This window comes from Pongo pygmaeus, chromosome 1 (assembly GCF_028885625.2).
Source record: "Pongo pygmaeus isolate AG05252 chromosome 1, NHGRI_mPonPyg2-v2.0_pri, whole genome shotgun sequence".
Taxonomy (NCBI): Eukaryota; Metazoa; Chordata; class Mammalia; order Primates; family Hominidae; genus Pongo; species Pongo pygmaeus.
The window spans coordinates 42,503,677-42,527,169 of record NC_072373.2 but is presented as its reverse complement, the minus strand read 5'-3'; the positions used below and the strand labels follow the sequence as shown (position 1 = coordinate 42,527,169).

Below are 23,493 nucleotides of genomic sequence, written 5' to 3'. Positions count from 1 at the left end.
GTGGGAGGATCAATTGAGCCCAGGAATTCAACACCCACATAAGCAACATGGCGAAATTCTGTCTCTACAAAAAAATACAAAGTTAGCCAGTGTGGTGGCAGATGCCTGTAGTCCCAGCTACTCTGGAGGCTGAGGTGGGAGGATCACTTGAAACCAGGAGGTCGAGGCTGCAGTGAGCCATGATTGCACCACTGTATTCCAGCCTGGGCAACAGAGTGCCCTGTCTTTAAAAAAAAAAAAAAAAAAGAAAAAGGAAAAGAAAAAGAAAAGACAAGCTCTGAAGGGGCTGTCTGGGAGACGGAATGTATTGGGTACAAATATGGTGTGAGCCTCTTTGGCGGCAATCACAGTCTTTAATTATTAATTGTCATATTTCTGATTTGTTAGCAAATGCCAGCTTGTAGGCTGGTTGAAGTACAGAACTCAGAGGAAAAAAGAAATTAAATTTTAGCTTTCTGGAGAGCAGCCCTTCTCTGGCACCATCAAACACTTCTTTGTTTCCCTTCAACTTGGAACTCTTCAAACATCAGGGGTTGTGAGGGTTTGGCCATTCTTTTATCTTAGGTACACGTGAGTGACAGAAATGGGGCCTGGGAAAGATCTCTCTCCTTTACATTTTCTCTTCTCCCTCCTCCTCCTTATTCTAAAACTGTGCCTCCAACAGAGGGGCAGGGGCTCTTGTAGAGAGATCCCTGGCCCAGGACAGGAGATGCCAAATCTGGTTTATCTCACTGGCGGCCTTTGAGAAAAACACTTCAGGGCCAGGCTCAGTGGCTCATGCCTATAATCCCAGCACTTTGAGAGGCTGAGGCGGGTGGATCACTTGAGGCCAGGAGTTCAAGACCAGTCCGGTCAACATGGAGAAACCCTGTCTCTACAAAAAAAAAATACAAAAATACAAAAAAATTAGCCAGACGTGGTAGCCCATGTCTGTATTCCCAGCTACTTGAAAGGCTGAGGCACGAGAATCGCTTGAACCTGGAAGGCGGAGGTTTCAGTAAGCCGAGATTGTGTCACTGCATTCCAGTCTGGGTGACACAGTGAGACTTTGTCTCAAAAAAAAAGAAAAGAAAAAAAGAGGCCAGGCACTGTGGCTCACGCCTGTAATCCCAGCACTTTGGGAGGCCGAGGTGGGCAGATCACGAGGTCAGGAGATCGAGACCATCCTGGCTAACACGGTGAAACCCTGTCTCTACTAAAAATACAAAAAATTAGCCAGGTGTGGTGGCAGGCGCCTGTAGTCCCAGCTACTTGGGAGGCTGAGGCAGGAGAATGGTGTCAATCTGGGAAGCGGAGGTTGCAGTGAGCCGAGATCGCGCCACTGCACTCCAGCCTGGGCGACAATGCGAGACTCCATTTCAAAAAAAAAAAAAAAGAAAAAGAAAAATGCTTCACTCTTCCAAACCTCAATTTTCTCATGTGTAAAATGGTAAGAATGTGGGTTTATAATTACCTGTGTGTATGCTCATCATACATGACCCCTAAAGCCTTAGAACTCAAGACATTTTATGACCTCTCCCAATAGGGGCAGAGGTGAGCACACCTGGCGAAAAGTTAAGACTCAGTGAGTGTAAATACGCCAAGAAGAGCTGTGGCTTCTTTCACTGGTGTCCTCAGAAAGGCTGTGAGCAGTGTTGGTGGCATACCTGTCACAGCATCTAGCAGAGCACCTGAATTCTAGTATGTATTCAAATACATCTTTTGATGGAAGGAAAGAAGAGATGAAGGACGGGAGGGAGAGATGGAGTGGAGGAAAAATTCTGTTGACATCCCATGATAAGGGTGCAGAGGGGCGCTACACGTCTCTCCTTTCTGCAATCAGCTCTCCCACCCCGGTCCCTCTTCCTTCAAGGGACCCATGAGGACCTCTATTCTTCTCCGTACCTGAGGTTCTCTCAACAGAAAGAAGTTGCAAGTGGGACCTCCTCGCGCCACCCTCATCCCCAGTAGGAATAATTAGGCCAGGCTTCGATATCACTGAGGAGGGGACCAGCACGCCTCTGAGGACAGTAGGAAAAACCTAGGCAGGTGTTAGAGCAGGGAGTGGGGTCCCCAGGAGCTGAGGGCCCCAGGATCGACATGATTCTGAAGGTGATTGTCATGGGTGCAGGGAGCAGGTGGCAACACCGTCTAGGCTTCCTGGGGGCTATCCTGGGCCTCGGCGGCCACGGTGCTGGACTGGAGCAGGAAGTCTTTGTAGGCCATCTCAGCTTCCTCCTTGGATGACTAAGGGGCAAGAGGAGAGGCGTCAGTGTTGGGGGCACTGGCTTAATGGGTGGAGTCAGGGGAGGGGAGGTGCTTAATGTCCTGAATTCATGATCTTGGTCCAAGCAACACAAGCCTGTGGGGCCCACTGTTCTCATCCCAGCCCCCATGCTCACCAAGAAGGACGCATTTTGAGAAATGGAAAGTTGCAGCCTCTAAAAATATCTCCGTCTGTCTCACTACCTCCTTCTGACACATGGAGCGGAACCGCCTCTGTTGCTCGGGCCTGTCCCCAGAAGCTGCCCACACAGTCCACGGGCAAGGTGGCCTAGGCTGGGGTCAACCACAGTGGTGTGTGTTTTTCTTTCTCTACCAGCCCAGAGAGGTAGCTTTTTGGCACCACAAAGTTAAAGGGGAAGGCTGCCCCAGGAATAACTCGTTCTAACTTTGCTAAATGCCAGAGATATTTCAAGAAAAAGTAGATATGATGAAAACAACAACAGCAACAACAACAAAAACTATCATCTCGGGATTAAAGGCATGAGATATTATTTTTCTGGGTCCCCTGAGTCCTAGGGAAGATTGAGGGGATGGTATATGGCACCCAAAGGCAGGAGTTGCCTCTGGTGGGGCTTCAAGAGAAGTGATCAAGGTCTTCTAGCCTCAAACTGCCCACCGCAAGCAAATGTCTCCTAGGCCCAGGCAAAAAGCTGGTCCTGAGCAAACCCTCAAGGGAGGATGGGTGGCCTGAGGTCCTTGGGTCCCCCAACCCAGGAAGAGCATCCATTTAATCACCAGCATTTGGCATTGTAGCTTCCCATCTTTTATGCACCTGCTCTCCTCATCTCCCGGCCTGCCTCTCTCCTGCAGTTTTACAGCCTAATCATATAACTCAGCTCCTTCCTGGGCCTTATCCACATCAGCATCCCACAACCAGTAAGATATAGTTCTTCCTCAAAAAGTCCTGAGGACTCCTGAGCACTATTTATACCATCCTCCCTATTCTGGGATCGGCCCCCATGTTGAGGTAGTTCTTCCTGAAGTCTAACTGCAGCCCCTCATGCTGCATTTCCTTGTCACATAGTGGGGCTTCCTTCTTCCTCCTCACCCTTTTTGCCTTCTTGGGTTCTCTGGTCTCTGTGGTGCTCTCAGTGGTGGCAACAAACTCTGTGTGAAGAAAGAGGGTAGGTTAGCCCTTACTAGCCTCCTTTTCCCAACCCAGATGTGGGACCAATTCTTACTCTCCCCAGGGGCTAAGCATTCCCTTGAGTGAGGGTCATACCATCTTTTCCTCCAAGGGATGTCTCCTGAGTGATCGAAGAGGCTCCCATGTTGTCATTGGCTCCAAATTCCCTGGAGTTCTCAAAGTCTGACATGCTAATGTCTGTCCTGTAGCTTCTGATTGAAACTCGGTCTGTCAGGGAGGAAGAGGAGTTGGTGTAGGGACAGGGGCTGGGACCTAGAAGGCCAGGCTGGGCTGCTTCTCTCTGGGCGGATCCACTGTAGCCCTGCAGGACAGCTGAGGTGGTGCAGCTCTGACTATGACCCAGGGGGATGGAAATGATCCGAGTCTCCTCCCCAGTCCCTTTTCCTGGGTAATCAGGACTTGGTAATCCCTGATCTTTGTTTGTCACTCTGGGACCTTTCAATGCACAGCATCTCCTTTGGTCCTCACATCAGCGTGAGGTCATGATTATCATCCTTGACTTGAGCCATGAGGAAACTGAGGCATGGCATAAGGATGGCCCAACGTCACACGGCTTATTAGTTATTCAATTAGTCCAAGCCCAGGATCTTCTGAAACCCAATCTCCTCTTCCTGGCAGCCCTGCTTCTGAACCTAGATCCTGGGTAATTGGAGATGATTTTCCAGAGTTAGTATTTGGACAGCAGCTTTGAATTTCAGTTTCGAGTATGTGTGGGTTTATCTTTCCCCATCCTGCTTTCTCGGGATCCTTTGTTTTAGCCCATGAAAAAGAAGAGACACAGCAGCTTCCTCTATGGGTGGATGATTCAGGACTGAGGGCTCAGGTTGGAGGTGGGAGGCAGGGAGTATCCCAGGGACTCACCGACATTCTTCCTGTGCCGGGCTCTGGCCACCCCCACAGCCACGGCTCCCACTGCCAGCACCAGGCCCAGGGGCACCAGGGTGGAGACCAGCGCTCTGGAGCTCCCACCTTGTTCCTCAGAGCTGGAAGAAGGCTTAAGTTAGTTCATCCCTGGAAGCGAGATCTGGGGGCCTGAGGATGTGCTGGCAAAATTGGCTCGGTACTTTTTCCTCCCAGGTTTATCCACCCCATCCTACTGATGCAGCTCCCTAGCTCTGTTCTTCTAAGAAGCCTTCCCAGACTGGCAAAGGCACGCACTGGGCCTTGTTGCATCCCAGGCCTGGAAGATTGAACTGAAGTTACCCCAGCCATGGGAGAAGGGCAGAGGGTACCACGGGACCCTCCCACATATAAGCAGAGGTAGTAAGGGCTGCCCCAGTGCTCAAGAGACAAACGGGTTTTCCTCCTTGGACCTGGTGGCCCAGCCTCAGGTGCTCGGCTCTGGGGTGTTCTCCGAGTGGGGAGCCTTGAATCCTTCCTCACCTGCCGGAATCCACAGATGCTCTGCTCCCACCGGCTTGATCTCCTGTATCTGCCACCGCCTTTTCCTCTGCAAAAAGCCTGGGATCCTGAATGGCTTTGTTCTCAATCTCCCGAACACCAGAGTCTAGCACCTTCTCATCAGGAGCAGCATCTGCTTTCGCTAGGCTGACATCGCGGGACCCTGCAGCAGGGAAGAGTGGGCCTGGGTTGTGGTTTTTCTCTATGCTCTTACTCCTCAAGGCGAAGGAGTCTGGGGAACCTTCATGAGGAATCACAGCGTCAGGGTTCGATCTCAAGGCTGTTGGCGTAGGACCCAGGATGACATTAGAAACAGCTGTGCTGGCCTTCTTCAGCTGTCACAGATGATCTCTGCCCCATTACTACCAAAAGTATGGTGGAGACCTTCAAGGCTTCCTGTCGTAGATCAGCTGTGCATAAAGGCTGACCCATCACTTATGCCCGGGAGATTTTCAAGGCTCTGAGATGCTGCCCCAGGCTTCCTGACTGCCCAGCTGGGTATGATAGTGCTGCCCCCTGGAGGTAGCCTGGTGATGGGCCCCTCAGTGAGTCCCATCGGCAGGGTCCAGACACAATAGGATTTCTTGAGGGACTACAAAATACCCTTATTAGGGCTAAAACATTTCATGTGAAATTTTAAAAGGGGACTTGAAATGCAGATTTACTAGATGTTTCCTAATTTTCTTGATCAGACCTTGTAAATGAAGGTATCTGGCTCTCTTTTGAGGGCAAGCTTTGGCAGGGGGAAGGGGGATGAACATATTGCATATGACAGTGATGTATGCATATTATTCTTCTATACAGAGAATAATATTTCCAGATATAGAAGAGACTTCAATCTAGGTTGAAGTGGCGACTATGGGACTTGTCTTTTTTTTTTGAAATGGAATCTAGCTCTGTTGCCTAGGCTAGAGTGTGGTGGCACGATCTCGGTTCACTGCAACCCCCGCCTCTTGGGTTCAAGCAATTCTCATGCCTCAGCCACCCAAATAGCTGAGATTACACCACCATGCCCAGCTAATTTTTGTATTTTTAGTAGAGACGAGTTTTCTCCATGTCGGCCAGGCTGGTGTTGAACTCCTGGCCTCAAGTGATCTGCCTACCTCGGCCTCCCAAAGTGCTGGGATTACAGGTGTGAGCCACCACATTCAGCTGGGAGTTGTCTTAATGCCCAGGTTAAATAGCAAACCCACTATTTTTACCTAGTTGGTATGTTTATTCGAGATGTCCCTTTTGAAGGGCTCAATGAGGCTATATAGGACCTAAATGTCCCCTCCCTTCCCACCCTCCACTTTCAGCCTCTTACAGCCAAACACAGGGGCCAGCACTGATTGAGAAGCTCTTAGGCAGGGGCCTTCAGGAAGTCCTGCCTCTGGGTCTGAGGGGTGCAGGCCCTGTCCTTGGAGACTCACCCGCTGCCTTCCTCTCTTCAACTGCCACATAGACGGCTGCAGTCTCTCCATAGAAGTGGCCCTGCTTCACTCCACACCAGTACCAGCCCTCGTCAGCCCTGGTCACCGGGTTCAGGGTCAGGGAGACAAGCCGGCTGTTCTCGTCACAGTTCACGGAGGCCTTGCTGGGGCCTTTGTCTTGGCTGGGCAGGGCCTGGCAGCCCGTGTTATTCCACTTGCACCAGTATTTCTCGTACGAGGAGAATTTGCACGGGAAGTGGCAGGGGACCTTGAGAGTCTGTCCCAGCACAGCCGTGACATTCCCTGGTACTTTGAGGTTTGGTTCTCCTGGAGGAGGGAGGGAGGTAGAAATAAACACAGAAGTTGGTACTTGGAGATGCTGCAGGGAAATGACTCTGGTGGGAACTTTTGTCCACATGTCATATATATACATATATATACTTTTTGTTTTGGTTTTTGTTTTTGAGACAGGGTCTCTGTCACCCAGGCTGGAGGGTAGTGGTGCAATCATAGCTCACAGCAGCCTCCATCTCCTGGGCTCAAGCAATCTTCCTGTCTTGGCTTCCCAAGGTGCTGGGATTATAGGCATGCACCACCATGCTCAGTCTACATTTCCTCTTTGGATAGCATTAGAAATAAGTATGTTATTCTGACTACATAAGAAATGTAATTGTGTGCCTAGGTAATAATTATTATTGATGAGCACCATGATCAATCCAGAGTCTACCATAGACCATAGATCTTCGCACATGGACTTCAGTTTGCTTTCCTCACTCTTCCTTCTCTTCTAGACTCAATACAAAGAGGTATCTGCAATCCTTGACTTCAGCTGATGCCTGCACACTGCGAAAGAAGCCCATTTTCTTGGTAGTAGGAGGTACCACGTATGGTAATTCAGAGTGTAAGGTGTGTGTTATAGGCATGAAAATGTGACCTCTGGATAGGTGGGCTCCCTCCTGAGGTCTGGCCCATCAGGGTGGAGGCAGGTGAAAAAGGAGGAAGAGTGGTTGGGGATGCTGCTGCTGGCTGGAGAGGTCTTAGAGCTTTCTCCCTCCCTGTTCAACTCTTACCTTCGATAATCTTGATCTCCACGGTGGTCCTCCAGCGAGTATCACCGTTGGTCAGACACCAGTAGAAGCCGGCGTCCTGGCTGGTGAGCTGGTTAAGGATGACAGTGAAGGTGCCGTTGCCTGGCTCCTCCAGCAGGGAGAGGCGGCCCTCGTACTGCTCCTTAACCTGCCCCTGGCTCTCCACCAGCAGGGAGCAGCGGCCATTCTGGGCCCCTTCCCAGAGACACCAGTACTTGATGCTTTTGCTTTCCTTAGGGTCGTAGGGGCAGAGCACGGCCACAGAGCCTCCTGCCACCCCCTTCACCACAGTGGGGCTGTGGGGAATCGTGGACTCTGGAAGCACAGACAGAGATGGGATGGGAGGATGGCCACGCAGGAAGAGACTTGCATGGCCTGAGAAGACTTCTTCCCGGGATCTCAGCCAGGATGGGGAGTGAAGTTTACACGCATCACCTTACCCTCCTCAGAAAATGAAAAGGAACTTTCCTAATGTCACAGAGCCTGCAGCTGGAGCCACCAGGGCCAGACTCCGAGGGCATGGAGTCTCCCCATCAGCCTGGACATGTTGTTCTTTTCCCCCATCTTATTCTGAGCAGAGAATGGAAGGAGTTGAAGGAGAGAATATCAGCTCTTCTTCTTTGGCTTCTTACAAAGTCTCCCTCTGTGTAGGTTTTTGTCTATTTAGTACACTAACAAGTGTTTTCCACAAAAGTGGCCCAATGGATTATGCCCAAATCAAGAAAATATATTTAGGATGGTATGATGTAAAATATAAAGTATGTAGCAAAGGTGAGCTTAATTGCCTGGACCTCAGGCAGCTAAAGCTGAGGTCCAGAGAGAACCAGGCGACCAAAGATGCAGGGGGTCCTGGTGAAGACCCAGAGCTGGATATGGACATGGCATGCAGGGAATATAAGCCCCTTTAAAAAAAAAAAGTCACAAGCACAGATACTTGGAACTGCAAGTACTGGTTTGCTGCTTCTCACGAGGGCAACTCTATGCAGGGTGCTCTGGGGTGAGACGGAGCTGGGATTTAATTCTTTCACCATGCTGATGGCTTGCTAGAGTAGGGCTAAGTGGGCCAGATAGTGCTGAAATTCACAAATAACCCTACGAAATGTAACAGTGAAACATTTAGAGGCTGGGGCACTCCTGGGAACGCATTGAGACTAAGATAAGCCAATCCTTTTTCCATCTGAATGTGAGGGATGAGGCACCCATCTTGTTCAGGGGCCAGGGGAGGGGGCAGAGGGCCCCTGCAGAGCCTGCCACAGCCCTGAAACACAGTCTATAAGTCCTGCCTCAATCAAGAGCTTTACTCACCTCTTGCTTGTTAAGCAGGGACAGCCATCAAAAGGACTTTGATAACAGAAGAGTAATTAGGAGCTGCCACCAGGCAGAGGCTGCTTTTTCTCGCTGTCCTGTGCAGCAGCCCACGCAGCCTCCAGTTCGGGGCTGGTCATTGAGTGGATGCTGTTGGCTGATGGATGACTATTGATGCATACACTCAGAGGGAGCTGAGCTTGGCTCTCACCTGCGAGACTGCCCCACCTACTCCCTCTCCCTCTCTAGGGTCTTACCTTCATTGACGAAGAGTTGCCAGGCCTGGATGGGCGAGCCTTCCTGCAGCTGACCATCCGAGTGGGCTCCACACAGGTAGCGCCCTGCATCCTCCTTCCTCAGGCCCGTGATCACCACACTGAATGAGCCATCCTTGTCCTGGGGGTTGAGCAGGATCCTGCCCTCAAAGGCTGGGGCCCTCTTCCCCAGGGTGTTGATGACCACATCGCAGTTTTCCTCACTGCTCTCTCGGCACAGAAATTTGGCCACGTTTGCCACCTCAAGGCCCAGGGCACAGTGGAAGGTCACTGAGCCCCTCAGGTCTTCATAAACCAGCTGGGGCTCGGGCTTTAGCACTTGGAGGTCAGCATTCTTCTTATTACTAGTGGAACCAGACCCGGCCTGGCAGAGATACTGACCAGCATCACTGAGCCTGAGTCGGTTGATGACAACGCTGAACACTAACTGGCCAGTACCCTGAACATCAAGGTGTATTCTTCCCATATAGTTGGGATTCACATAACCAGCAGAGTCAATGACCAGCACAGGGGACAGGCCTATCTGCTTATACAAAGACTTCGTCTTTGGAGCATTCTCAGTCTTGAAAGGGCAGTTGATGGTCACCGTTCTGCCCACGTCCACTGTGTAGACTTTAGTGTCATTTAGGAGCCCAGGATCTGCAGGATGAGGGGTGCAAGGTAGGGGGCGGGTAAGTTGTGATTCTACTTTCTTGCAACATAGGACTATTTGCTATTCCTAGTTAGGGTGTGGGTGGACTTGTAACCTGGAATGCCCTCCTTCCCAGAGGAACACTGTCGGAATATATCTTCCAAGGCCCAGCTTGACAGCTGTCTCCTCCATGAAACCTTTCCCAAGCTGACACTAATCTCTCCCTGCCCTGTGCTTTCTTGATGTATCTGCATCACTTATTACATCCAATCTGGTGTATGGTTAATTATGTTCTCCATGGGCTGGAAGTTCCTTGAAGGCAGGAACATGTTTTTCTCATGTTTGACCCCTCTGCTGTGACAAGCACAATGCCTCTGGGTAGTAGGTGGCCAAATTACTGTGTGCTGAAATGAACAGAATGAATGTAAATGTAGGGTGATGGATTTCAACGCATACAATAGAAGTTTCTAAAAATTACAACAGTCTAAATGTGAAATGGGCTGTCTCGGGGAGCAGTGAGTTTCTGCTAAAGTGCTTAATCAGAGGCTGCATACCCATCATCAGCATGTTCTTCTAAGTGTCCGGTTAGGGTGAACTCTAAGCCCTCTTCACCTCTAAAGATTCTGTGGTTTTGAATCTCGATCCCCACCTGAATGACCTCCTCATTTAGTCCACAGACAATAGTATGCATATTCCAAAGGAGCAAAACATGTCTTTGGGAGTCCCCCTGAATTTCTTTCCTCCATAAGACCTCTCTTTTGAGTTGCCCTTGACTATCTAAAATGGCCTCATTGTTAAACCCTTGTCAGAAAGAGCTTTTTTTTTTTTCTCTTTCTCCAACTAGAATAGGCTTGTTAGCAACCCATCCTTTCAGGATCTTGGTCTTTGGTCAAGAACTAATAATCTAATTTATCCTGACAATACCGAAAGACTAAGGGTTCCCGGGTTAAAAAAAAAAACATGCATTTTACAAGAAGCCTTTTGGCGGCCCAAACCTTGATGGAAAGGTGCATTAATGATAGGAATTTAAGGATCCCTGTAAATCTCTCCCTACCTTTTCTATCTCCTTAGCTTGATGTCAGATTTCCCTTTCTACCTGTAGCAAACACGAGAAAACTTGTCCTTCTGATACCCTTCTAAGCTGGGGTCTCCAGAAAGCCTAAAATGTTATAGGCCACCAAGTCCTAGAAGGGTTCACTCATCACCCCCAAGTAGGCCCTTATCTGTCTCCTTCTCCTGTTCTAACAAGTCTTTGCCTGGGGAGAGGGGCGCCTTCTGACCCCCAACCCGGCTACACATCCTTGTCAGGAAGTTTCTCCTCCAGCCCTCCATGCACCTTAGAGAATTCCCTCCAACTTTCCCCCAGAAGCCCAAGGAGCCTGGATCCTTACCCTGGCTGACCTCCAGGCTGACATCAAAGGACAGGCCTCGAATATTGATGCCCAGGCCACACTTGTAGCGCCCGGAGTCATCCCGGCTCAGCTGGGCAATGTTCACCACAAATGTGCCGTTCTCCGGGAAGTTGGTGAGGTTAGCCCTGCCTGCATAGTTGTTGGAGACGTAGCCCTCCGAGGAAATGAGGGTTATGCAGCGGCCGCTGGCTCCCTGCCGGCACCAGTACTTCCGGGTGTGCCGGTTGACAGAGGTGGGTGGGTAGTAGCACGTGATGGACACTGAGTTACCTTCCACACTATTCACCTCCTCGGGACCAAATATGGGACTCTTCGTGGAGATGGCTGTAGGTACAGAAGAGAGAGGCTTTCTGAAGCCCTTGGGAGGTAAAGCCTGTTCCAGATAATCCACTATGAGGAGATGTGGTTTTCTACCTGACACATAGGCCCTCGGTTGATAATTTATCATATATCACAGCTGGAAAATTGCTGAGATTAAATAAAGTGACTGTTTTAATCATGATTAAATTCTAATTGTAATTCATTAATGATAACCATTTCAAAGATAAGGGAATGACAAATTTTTGATAACCCTTGTTTTTTATTTTATATATTTTTATTGTTTTGAGACAAAGTCTCTCTCTGTCGCCCAGGCTGGTGTGCAATGGCACGATCTCGGCTCACTGCAACCTCTGCTTCCCAGGTTCAAACGATTCTCATGCCTCAGCCTCCCAAGTAGCTGGGACTACAGGCGCATGCTGGCTAATTTTGGTTTCTATTTAGTAGAGACAAGGTTTCTCCATGTTGGCCAGGCTGGTCTTGAACTACTGACCTCAAGCAATCCACCCGCCTCAGCCTCCCAAAGTGCTGGCATTACAGCTGTGAGCCAGCATCCAGCCATCCATTGTTTTTTCAAACAATAACACCACTTTCGTAAGGTGTTACATGTTTGCACTTGCCATGTGTTATTTCCTTATATTTCTAAAAGCACTTTGTAGATGATTTTCTTTTCTTTTTTTTTTTTTCCCCCAGATAAAAATATTGAGAACCAGGAAGGATAAGTGATTTCCCTCAGATTTCACAGCGGGTCATAGAGATGCTTGGTTGAAGTTAAGGTCTTTGTTATTCTCAGAGACGGTCTTTCACAGACCCCTGGCCTTGAGATTAGGAAGTGCCATTACTGTCCCTGATTTCCAACGCTCACAGACATGGCCTTTCAGCGTCGTCTCTATATGACTCTTCCTCAAGGGAGTGCCAACTTTGAGAGGGACATCCCTGGGCATGAGTCTGATTTTAGTGTCCCCAGGGAGGTGAACCCTGGAGTCGGGCAGGCTGAAGGGGTAGAGCTTGGGGAGTTGGGACCTGAGAGACACACCTGGGAAGACCGCCAGCAGGCAGGTGAGCACGAAGAGCAGCATTGCTGGTGGGTCCTGAGCACCGCACCACTCAGGCTGACTTCTCGTGTGCAATGCTGAAAAACAATAATTACAAGGAGATGAAGCGCCCCTTGTCTTCCAAGACTAGTTGACCTTAGAGTTTCTGCGACATCTGTTTGGCTTTATATCTCCAGCAACTGACATAAATCCTGTTGAATGAATCAGTGCCTCCACCTTTTCCATAACAACTCAAAGTCTTACCATCCTTCAACACTTGTATTTCCTTAATAGCTATAAGTAGCTTTTGTCTTCTCAACTAAGCTGCAAGCTCCTTTGGGATAGAGATATTGTGTCATTTGTTCTGTTTCCCTGCCCATGAGACACAGTGTCAGGCACACTGTAAGATCTCAGGAACGGCTTGCTGGGTGATTGGTTCCTACCAATATGTGGCCCCCATCTTTCTGTTTCAGCTGCCCTCCCTACATTCCTGGGAGGTGAAGCGGGCTGACATATTTCATGGTGTGTTCAGATGAGGAAACTGAGACCCACAGAGGAAGTGTCATGATTATTAAGGCTGTAAATGTAATGATGATGGTCCTAACCCCATTGATTGCTCCCTTATTCTGTCTTAGACACTGTGTTGAATAATTTGTGTGTATTATCTCATACAGACTTGATATCAGCCCTATAAGGTTAGTATCCTTATCCACATTCACATGGGAGGAAATGAAGGCTTCAAGGTTAAGTACTTTCCTCAAGGGCACATGGGGTTAAGTGTGTGGGGGGTACACAGAATGGGGGTCGGGGAAGATCTGGGCCCACCTTTGTCTGACTGCAAAGCCCATGTGCTTAACCTCTCCACTACTGTATTGCACCCCAAATACAAGAGCATGCTTTTACCTTATGCTTATTTGTGTTATCTGTAGAGACCCTGTTGCTTATGAAAGCACTATCATTTACATTATTTCATCTGAGCTTTATATGTTCCCTTGAAATAAGACAGACGGGTATAATCACAACCATTTTATGGATAAAACATTGAGATCTTGAGATGCTGAATGATAGGCTTACGTTTCCCAGCAACTTGGTTATGGAATTGGAGTTAAAAACTTAGGTGTTAGGGTCTTTGTAATCCTGCCTGGTAAGGCCTGGCAGGCAAAGATGAAGAATCGAAGATCAGACCACTCAGACAGAGCAGCCGGTGTGGACTTTGTCACCACCGTGGACACAGCCCAGGGCTGAGGAGAGTTGAGGGTCCCAGGGGCCTGCCTGACAGCAGCTATCATCAAGACCCCAACTACAGCCTAGAGGAGGAGAGAGAAGTCTTCACTTTCCCAGACTTTGACAGACTTTAAACTTTGGAGTTGTCTTGACAAAGAGAGTGTTAAATGATCGTAAGTTTGGGCAGTAATGAGTGCCCATAAAGATAAGGACGCTGTAAGCAGGAGGAAGCTGGGCGTTATCTCCCAGACCTCCCTCACCACCCTGGCCCCTGCTCCTGCTCCCAGACTCCCTTCACCAGCTTGAGCCAAAGGCAATAGAGTTGTTTATCTTGGTTATTTCTTTGTTGCAGGGGAATTTCCCAGCAAGGAACCTTTTATTTCCTTGTGAATATAAAGGTATTTTGTTTCCGCAGTTCTTTGGAAGAGTAAAGGGAGGGAGTGGGAACAAATATGGATGTCAGATGGCAACGTTGAGGCTCTCTTGAGTACGGTTAATTGCCCCAGACCTTTCTTACCAGGTCAATGATTAATCCCTGGAGTGGGGCCTTGGCCAAATACCAGTAAGCTCCAACATGGAAGCAATCAGGGGACGCTAGCTGGGATGTCATCACCTGCGTGGGCACTGCAAGCTGCCACGGGAGATGCTCCCAGGTGGGAGCAGCTTTCAGGAGGCCAGGAAGTCTCAGGAACAGTTGGCACGGGCTGGCTGCAAAGTCCTGAGAGATCTACCATTTGCTACTTGTGCTGGCACAGGGTGGGTGCAGTCACAGGTGGGAGGACAAAATGCTGCCTGCTTTTAAGAACCCACACCAGCAGCAGCTGTCCTTGCTTCTTGTTCTTGTCCTCACCTCTAGATAAGCAAGCTGCCTAATATTTGTGTGAGACAGGAGTGGTCTTCCCACAAGCTGAGCTGGGGGATGCAGCCCTCCTCTGGACTTGGCCCGGGTTGCAGAGAGTCAGATGCCAGCTTCTCCAAGGTGAAGACCCTGACCTCTGTCCCAGACTTCTCATTTTGTGACATGTTTGGGTGGCTGTGCATGTTCGTGTAGAGAGGGGACATGTGTGTGCACCCATTACCCTCTGCATGGTCTCAAGCCAGGGATGAGAGCATCAGGCATGCACAGGCAGGTCGGGCAGATGGCAACATCGGCGGGATGCACACAGTCCAGGCCTAGACGGGATGATTGGCAGGAGCGGATACCCCTGTTCTCAGGAACAGGAGCTCTTCTTTGCCCAAAGCTAAAACTTGAAGCACAATTTCTCTAGTAGCAGTTGAAAGGACCCCGAGCTTTCAGAATCATTAGAGACCCCTTCCTCTCAAAACCAGAGACTTTCTTCCAAACCTGGGGGATTCAAATCTCAGGGAGACCCCCCAACCCCAGGGTGGCTGGGGTTGGATTTAAAGGATTTGCTTAAGGAAGGAAGAAAAAGAACATAATATTGGGCACCTGCTATGTGCCGAATGCTTTGCTAGGTTCTTTTCTTGTATGACTTCATCCATCAGCACAACAACCCAAGAGGTAGATGTTGTTATCCTCATGACACAGGTTGGAAATCTAAGGGTTATAGGGATTCTTGACCCCAAGACCCACAGCAGAATCCGAATTTGAGGTCACTACCCCATTATCACTCTTTAAATCAGCAGAGGGACCTGCTTTATTGGGTTATATATATATGATATTATATCATGCATGAGGGCACGTTTTCTGGTCCTTAAACTAGCAGCTGTTTTTTCACTGCTGAGGCTAGGATGTGCTAGAACATTTTCAGTTTACTAAGTTAGTATCCCAACATATGTGTAACGTATGTCCCCATAATTGTGGATTGGGGCAGGAGTGTAAGCTGTGCTGAAGAATAGTTTTTCTTTTTATAAAATGTATTTAACTAGCTCCTATTCAGTTAAAGTGACTACACTTCATCTCTCATGGTGTGGAGTCCAAACCTTTGTCCATCTAATCTTAGGTTTCCCTCTTTTTCAGAGGAAGAAAGCTCCCCTGAACTTGGTATGAGAGTAGAAGTCTGCTTGCTGGGCATCCTTTGAGGATAGAAAGATAGAGAGTGAGCTACTTAGGTTGGACTCATGTGGATAAGAGAGGAGACAAGCACTATGGGCTAGGCTAGAAGAACGTACACTGAGTCCTTTCCAGGTGCTTTACATGTGTTAATGTGTTTCATTTTTACAGCCACTCTAGGAGATAGGACAAAATGGGCAACCCCATTTCATGAGTGAGATAATTGAGGCACAGAGAGGTGAGACATTTGCCCAAGGTTGCACAGTTGGTAAGTGACTTAGATGGGATTCTAGATCAAGAGCATAGGCCCTTAGCCACTCTGCTGTACCTCAGAGGGTCTTCCTATTGAGAGGAAGCAGTGGAGAGAGGAAGAAGCAGGATATTCAATCTTAGCAAACTGAGAATTTGTTCAGTTCTTTCCTCTCTGCCTTTCATGGAAAAGGCAGTTCTTATAAAGAGACACCTGGGGCCGGGTGTGGTGGCTCATGCCTGTAATCCCAGCACTTTGGGAGGCTGAGGTGGGCGGATCATGAGGTCAGGAGTTCAAGACCAGCTTGGCCAACATGGTAAAACCCCATCTCTACTAAAAGTGCAAAAATTAGCTGGGTGTGGTGGCACAGGTCTGTAATGCCAGCTACTCAGGAGGCTGAGTCAGGAGAATCGCTTGAACCTGGGAGGTGGAGGTTGCAGTAAGCCAAGATCACGCCACTGCATTCCAGCCTGGGTGACAGAGCAAGATTCCATCTCAAAAAAATAAAAAATTAAAAAATGAAGAGACACCTGGACCCAGGGGTAGGTGCCAACAGAGAAATTTCTTCCTGGAAAATATTAGCTGCTATTTATTTAGCACCTGCCATATGTAGGATATGTTACATAACCATGCATATAACCAGGCATGTTGACGCCAAAGCCTCTTTCCACTCCACCATACTGTGTCGATGCCAGTGACATTGGGACTCCAGCCCCAGCCCCTCCAGAGAGAGGGCAAGACATAGATGAAGGTCTCTGCTGAGCACAATGCATAGGTATTTTTTTTTAAGTTGGATAGTTTGCTTTTTAGGTGACATCAAAATGTCCTCATGACCACATCAAAATGGCTGTACCAAAACCTCATCGTTCAAACTTACTGGTGACTTTACACCGCTCACATAGACTCATGGTGTCTTGGTTTCCTCAACTAGGGAATGGCATCACAAAACCAACCCTGCCTACCTCCTCATTTTTATCAGGGGAGAATGAGATGAAGCTGTGAAAGCCCAGGGCAAGGGGGTTTACTAAACAGAAGCCTGTGTGACCCCATTTTTTATCACCTAAAGCCACGGAGGTCTAGAGGCACTAGGAGATAGGCAGAGAGAGTTGCTTTCCTAACTCCTGGCTCAGTGTTCTTTCTGCTACATTAGCACATCCAGAGGTGGGAGAAGGATGGAGAGAGAATTCCAAATCTGGCTCTGGGAAGACCTATGTCCAGGCACCAGACAGCTGCCTTCTACCTAAACTCCTGAAATTGGCATCTCCTCTCCAGATGTTAAAGGATCTATAATTCCCCTAGTGAAGGGGGAAAGTGATGGCCCAAAATAGGAGCAGTTTCAATGGCCCCAGGCACCGTGGCAATTGCACAAAGGGAACTGGGGGTCAGGGACGGAGCTTGACCAGCTGCTGCCCTTGTGCCAGATGGTCCCACTGCTGGCTTGGGCTGCTGTCAGGATGGGCAAAGGGAGGGGAAGCCCATGTCTGAGATCTGCTGGCTGCAGAACCAGGAGGAGCAGCAGGAGTTGAGCATGCTGCCTGTGGGGCTCAGCTCCACCTCACTCAGTGATCCTGTGAGGACCTCATTTTTTCTACCTCTGGGAAGGGCAGGATGATGCGATGACACACACTTATGTTTCGCATGGCAGGAATCTGCTAGAGCAAAGCGAGGTGGAATTGGAAAGGATTTCAGAGGTTCTTGGAAGCCCAGAAAAAGGAGCTGAACGTGCCTTTGCCAGAAGGCCACAAGTGGGAAACCTCAAAGACTGGAAGAGGACTTGCTAGGTGCCATACTTTATGCGCATTATCTAATTCCAGGTCTGTCTGGTGTTCAATAAATCCTTGATTAATTAAACTAAACTGAAAAATATGAAACAATTCCTATTTCATTCTAGAGGTTACAAAGCTATTTCACCTGTGTTTTCTCATTTGAACCCACATTGATCCTGAATGGTAGGTGTTATTTCTATCTTTGTTTTACAGATTAAGAAACTGAGGATCAGAGGGGTTAGGTGGCTTGCCTAAGGCCACACAGTTAATCAACGGTGAGGAGTTAGGAAATCCAGGCACAGACCAAGCTGAAAGAGTAGAACTACATATGCTGACCACAGAGGTCCCTTCCCACCTGCTGGTATTTCTCAGAAAAGGATGGGGGGCTTCCACACACGTGCATCCCTACTCATCCCACTGGGATATGCACTCTTACTCCCCAGCCACACACAGTCACACAGTCTGCCTCCTTGTCCTTCTCACCCCACCATCTAGGAGACTGGGAGTTGGGAATGGAGGGGGTTACCTGAGCTATCGTCCCGAGCCCTTTCAAGATAGCATCCCCTCTGGGGATCCCAGAGCAGTAACACTTACTTTTAGCCACTTCCTTCTCTCCCGTTGATCTGACTTCAGGGACACAGCCTGCTGGCCAGTTGGTAACCCCTACCTCTCTAGGAGCTACTGGCAGGGCACTGGACGCTGCTGCCAAAACTGAAACTCTGCTCAGTGTTTGACCCACACCTGGGCTCTTAAAGGGCCACTCTCCCACAGGCACCGTGGCCAGCCAGGGTCACGTGACTCTCACAGATCCCTTGCTTTCCTTTCATTTTGGCCTTCCTGGCTGGCTCCATTTGGTTTCCTTTGACCTTGGGGAGACTCTGTTACTTGGGAATCCTCCATCATTGCAGCTTCAGGATGAGGGACAGAAAGTCAAGTGTGAAGATGCTGTTCTGTCACTTTCTAGCTACAAGACCTTTGGCAAGTCACCTTCCTATTTCTTTTCATCTGGAAAAGAGGGATGGTAATACCAAATCTACAGGTAGAGGATATAGCCAGATATTAGCTCTAAAATACCTGGCCCAATGTTTGATTTGAAGTTGACATCATCTGATGGGGCATACAGGTGGCAGGAGTGGCTGTCGTAGTCCTTGGTCTCATATCCCCAGTTGCTCGGGAATCCCCTCCGACTCCCTAGGTTACTTAGCCTGGACAAAAATGCCCTTTATACACCTCCTGCCAAGGCCCTTTTACCAGTCCCAGAGCTCCAGGAACTGGCAGGACTGTGGCCCTTCCTATTTCACTCCCCGGAGTCATGAAAGACTCGCTGCTTCTGGGCTCCCCTGAACATGGCTGACCTCAGAGTCTTGTTAGGACCCGGGCTTGGCTCCATAGCAAAGAGGGTGCTGACCTGCTGAGCTGAAGTAGCACCTCCTTCCCTATCTCAGTTAGTCCATGCCAAGACATGACCTGGTTGGGACTCCCGGGTGTTCCCCAAATGATCGTGGCAGTCCTGTGACAAAAGTGAAGCCCACTCCCCAACACACACGTGTATGGCCCCCCCACCCCTCACTGCAAACCCCCACAGAAATGCTGCCCCATCCTACCTGTGCAGGGCTGACCCAGGGTCTCCCTACAGAGTCCTATAGGCCAAACACCAGAAAGGGAAGGAAAAATAGAGAAATAGAGCCCTGGAGAAACACAAGGCAGCCAGAGCCCTGGGTCTTATTTTAGCTAACCACTGGCTCACTTGTGGGTGTTAACACACAATCACAGATTTCAATGGCAAGCAAAAAAACCCCATAATTTCTTTATGTAGCTTAATTTCTTTCTTTTTTTGTGGTTTGCAAATTTGGATTTTCTTTTTTTATTTTGTTTTAGGTGCTGGGATTACATGTGCAGAACGTGCAGGTTTGTGACACAGGTAAACGTGTGCCATGGTGGTTTGCTGCACCCATCAACCCATCACCTAGGTATTAAGCCCCACATGCATTAGCTATTAGTCCTGATGCTCTCCCTCCCCCCACCCCCCACCCGCAATAGGCCTGGGTGTGTGATGTTCCCCTCCCTGTGTCCGTGTGTTCTCATTGTTCAGCTCCCACTTATGAGTGAGAACATGTGGTGTTTGGTTTTCTGTTTCTGTGTTAGTTTGCTGAGGATGATGTCGTCCAGATGCAGCTTAATTTCAAACCCTAAACCCATAATCTGACTGCTAAAAGAAAACAAGTTACCTAGTCACTTCTAGGCAAGCTCAGCCCAATTCAGTAATCTCTCAGTCACTTCCCTCCAGATTTAAAATTTAGCCTCATTGTGGAGTTCTGCTCCTTTTTGTCTCCCTTCTCTCCTCTGGGGTCCAGTCTGGAGAGAGTGGTCTTGGGTGAGGGGGTGGTCAATGTTACTGCTGAGGCAGTGAAAAGGGGTGGCCCGTTATTATTTTGGTCTTGCTTTGTCACGATGCTGTGCTGGCCTTGGGCTCCAGAAGGAAATAGTTTTGTCTACTGAGATGTGACTTGCCCTGCTTGGTCAGTGGGCTTTATCCCTGCTCATCCTGAGGGTTCTGTGGTCCACACTCTGCCCTCCTAGTGCATACACTGAGCTCCCTGGGGTGGGTCTTCCAGGCCCTCATCCTCTCCTTGCCCACCTTGTGGGTGCAGGGTGAGCTTGGCTGATCGCAGACTCCTGAGGCCTTTGGGAGATCCTGTGCAGCAGAGTCACATTTTCCCCCAACACTCTTGTAGCCTTCTGTGTGCCAGTGTTCCCATATAATTGGGGGTAAAATGGATATCAGCAAGACTGTGGACCACCAAAGTTCTATACAGGATGGGCAAAGGTGAGGGCCCCTCAATCTGGAATTTCCAAGCCCACCTGGATATCTCTATCATTGTTAATCCCCTCTCCCCTACTGTAGCCTGGACTCTGCCCCATGGCGGTGGGTGGGAGGGCCCCAAGACACATCAGTAACTAAGCTCTCCTTCTTACTCGTCAGCAGTCTTTCTCCTCCCCAGTTCTGGGGTTAATGTCTAGCAGGAGGATGTGCGGGGAGACAAGATATGCAGGTCCAGAGATGAGACAAGCCTGGTTCTGTCAGATTATGGCTCCTTTCAAAGGGTTCCCGATTTATACCTCTCTCCATTTGAACTCAATAGTCAAAATATTTGTAGGGTTTGTTTCTTCCTTCCCAAAGCAAGAAATAAGTTGCATCCAGTTGTCCGGGCTGGAGTAGAAGTCAAGGCAGGTTCACAGAACACTAGTGTAGAAATTTGACGAGTGAAGGCTTGCAGGGAGGAAGGGGAGAACACTCATTAAATCATTTCTTCTCATGCTGCCTTAGTGGGGGCGGAGGACAGGTTGCAGATTTCCTTCCCTGCTTTGCTGTTTCATGATGGTGGGTAATTTATTAGATCATGTCCTGCTGCATGTTTTCAATAGTCTCCAAAACTGTCTTAGCTGACCCATGCCAGACACACACACGTACACACACACACACACCCCACATACCTGGAGCCCACTGATCCTACTGATCCAGTTTACAGAAAGGAGAAAATGAGAAGTAGAGCCCCGGGAAGAGGCAGGGAGTCAAAAATCCTACATCCTATTTTGGGCTCAGCCACATGCCGGTGGTGTGATTGGACTCACTTGCTTCCCCTCTCACCCTGTGGTTTCCCCATCTGGAACCCAGTGGCCCTAAAATAGTCCTATTTCCCAGCCCTGGGGGAGGACGGACAGGCCAAAAGAGTCTATTGCCCAAATTGATAATAATGATGGTAACAGCAGTGATTATACTTTCCAAACTTATACAACACTTCATCTGCTCAACCCTCCCCGCTTCTTTTAAAGTAATCATACAGGAAAATATACCAGCAGAAGAACAGCTTCTCAATGGACTTTCCTGACTCTGGGACTCAGCATAAGTCACTGTGGAACACCTTTGTTTTGTTCCTGATTCTGCCTCTAATTGCTGAGTGACCTTTGCCAGATCACTTCATCCTGTAGGTCTGCAGGATTGTTTGTTCCATCAGAGGACAGTGCCAAATTGTTCCCAAGGCTCTTTCAGTTCTAGGATTCTATGTTTTGGTTGAGCATTGTATTAGTTTCCAACAGCTGCTATAACAAATTAACACAACTTTAGTGGCTTAAGAAAACAGAAATGTATGCTCTTTCTGTTCTGGAGACCAGAAGCCTGAAATCAAGATGCCAGCAGGACCACCCTCCAGGCTCTAGATGACAATCCATTGCTTGCCTCTTCTAGCTTCTGGTTGCTGCTGACATTCTTTGGTGTTCTTTGGCACGTAGCTGTGTCACTCCAACCTCTGCCTTCATAGTCACATTGGCTTCTGTGTATGTCTCAGATAACTCTCTGTTTCTCTGTTATATGGATGGCATTTAGGGCCCACCCAGCTAATCAAAGACGATGTCCTCATCTCAAGATCCTGAACTTCATCACATCTACAAAGACTCTTTTCCAAATAAGGTCACATTTCTGGGATCCAGAGATTGAGACATAGACAAACCTTGGGGAAGGGGGGTGGTGGTTATTTCTCAGCCTACCGACCATGACAAGCTCAAGGTCCAGGGAGATTTGAGACATGCAGGAGAGTGCACCCCTGTTCCCCAAGGGCAAGTAGTCCAATTGAGGAGTCATCACTCACATGCAATACTGTCAAGGAACAACACAAGCCAGGAGGTAGCAAGCATAGAGAGCCTGTGTAGCCTCGGGGAAAGAGCAGGGGCTCTGGACCTTGATGCCCTGGGTTCACATCCAAGCCTTACCACCTGCCAGCCAGGGAAACTTGAACAAATTATTTAATGTCTCTGGGGAAAATTATACTTACTGTATAGGTATGTTATAAAGTTTAAGTATAGACCAGGTTCAGTGGTTCACACCTCTAGTCCCAGCACTTTGGGAGGCCAAGCTGGGAGGATCGCTTGAGGTCAGGAGTTGGAGACTAGCCTGGGCCAGATAGCAAGACCCCGTCTCTACAAGAACAAAAAAATTAGCCAGGTGTGGTGGCACACCCCTGTAGTCCCAGCTACTTAGGAGGCTGAGGTGGGAGGATTGCTTGAACCCAGGAGTTGCAGTCTGAAATGAGGTATGATTGCACCATTGCACTCCAGCCTGGGTGACAGAGCAAGACCCTATCTTCCCCAAAATAAAAATCTAAAAAAAGATTAGCTATAATATGTTCAGTGACTAGCATCTAATAGGTGCTTATGATTCAGCATCAAATAAATGGGACAGCAAAAGGCAAGTGTGTGTGTGTGTGTGTGTGTGTGTGTGTGTGTACATGCATACGTGTCTGACACTGTCTGCTAAGACAGTTTTGGAGACTACTAGGAGCACGTACCAGAACATGATGGAGTAACTAGAGTGATTCTCCATTGAATGATGAAGGACCAAGAACAGAAAAGTGAAATGACTTGCTCCAGTTTGCACAGGAGGTCATCACACAGATGGGTCTAGAACCAAGGTTTTCCAGAAAGCATTTTCCTCCACTTCCCAAAACTTTTGCTGTCAGGATGAATTTTTTGGATGATATTTCTACAGACAGCAAGGGACATCCATTTACACCCTTGGTTTAGCCAGAGAATATTGGAGATGACCAAGCCCACAGGCTCACACAAATCCAACCCTTCAGGTTGTCACTAGCTTGATGCTCCATGACCATGGGTTGACACAATCACCAACAGAGAAACGGAAGCTAGATGGCCCTTCTTCACTCTCCACTGCTCAGCGGGAATCCCTCCACATGGGTGGTTCCTTTGAGTGTGGCTTCTGCCATAAAAATGAGATAAGAGGGACAGAGGAAATGCTGTTTACTGCCAACTCTCTGCTCCTATGTACAGATCTTCACCTGAGTCAATGTTTAACCCCTGTCTGGAGTCAATGTTTAATCCCAGGCCAGCCAGCCCTGCAATCCAGCATTCCTCATCTAGCCTAAAATACAGAATCATTT

The 23,493-nt window shown here is 48.8% G+C and overlaps 1 protein-coding gene across 1 annotated transcript; it reads right to left on the bottom strand.

Annotated features, from left to right (window-relative positions):
• Positions 1 to 333: 333 nt before the first annotated feature.
• PIGR (polymeric immunoglobulin receptor) lies at positions 334 to 18,267 on the bottom strand. The gene is made up of 11 exons (XM_054477729.2): positions 18,137 to 18,267; positions 12,291 to 12,386; positions 10,916 to 11,260; positions 8,876 to 9,532; positions 7,296 to 7,628; positions 6,226 to 6,552; positions 4,796 to 4,976; positions 4,274 to 4,395; positions 3,488 to 3,619; positions 3,314 to 3,372; positions 334 to 2,226 (listed from the first exon to the last, which is right to left on the bottom strand). The coding sequence occupies exons 2-11, from the start codon at positions 12,331 to 12,333 to the stop codon at positions 2,131 to 2,133; spliced, it is 2,295 nt and encodes a 764-aa protein (XP_054333704.1). The 5' UTR covers positions 12,334 to 12,386; positions 18,137 to 18,267; the 3' UTR covers positions 334 to 2,130.
• Positions 18,268 to 23,493: the final 5,226 nt, after the last annotated feature.

Coding starts and splice junctions, on each gene's coding strand:
- PIGR (XM_054477729.2), bottom strand. CDS start 12,333: ATGCTGCTCTTCGTGCTCACCTGCCTGCTGGCGGTCTTCCCAG. Junction 11,261..12,290: donor CCTGCTGGCGGTCTTCCCAG/GTGTGTCTCTCA, acceptor CTGTACCTACAG/CCATCTCCACGAAGAGTCCC. Junction 4,977..6,225: donor TGAAGAGAGGAAGGCAGCGG/GTGAGTCTCCAA, acceptor TCCCTGCTGCAG/GGTCCCGCGATGTCAGCCTA.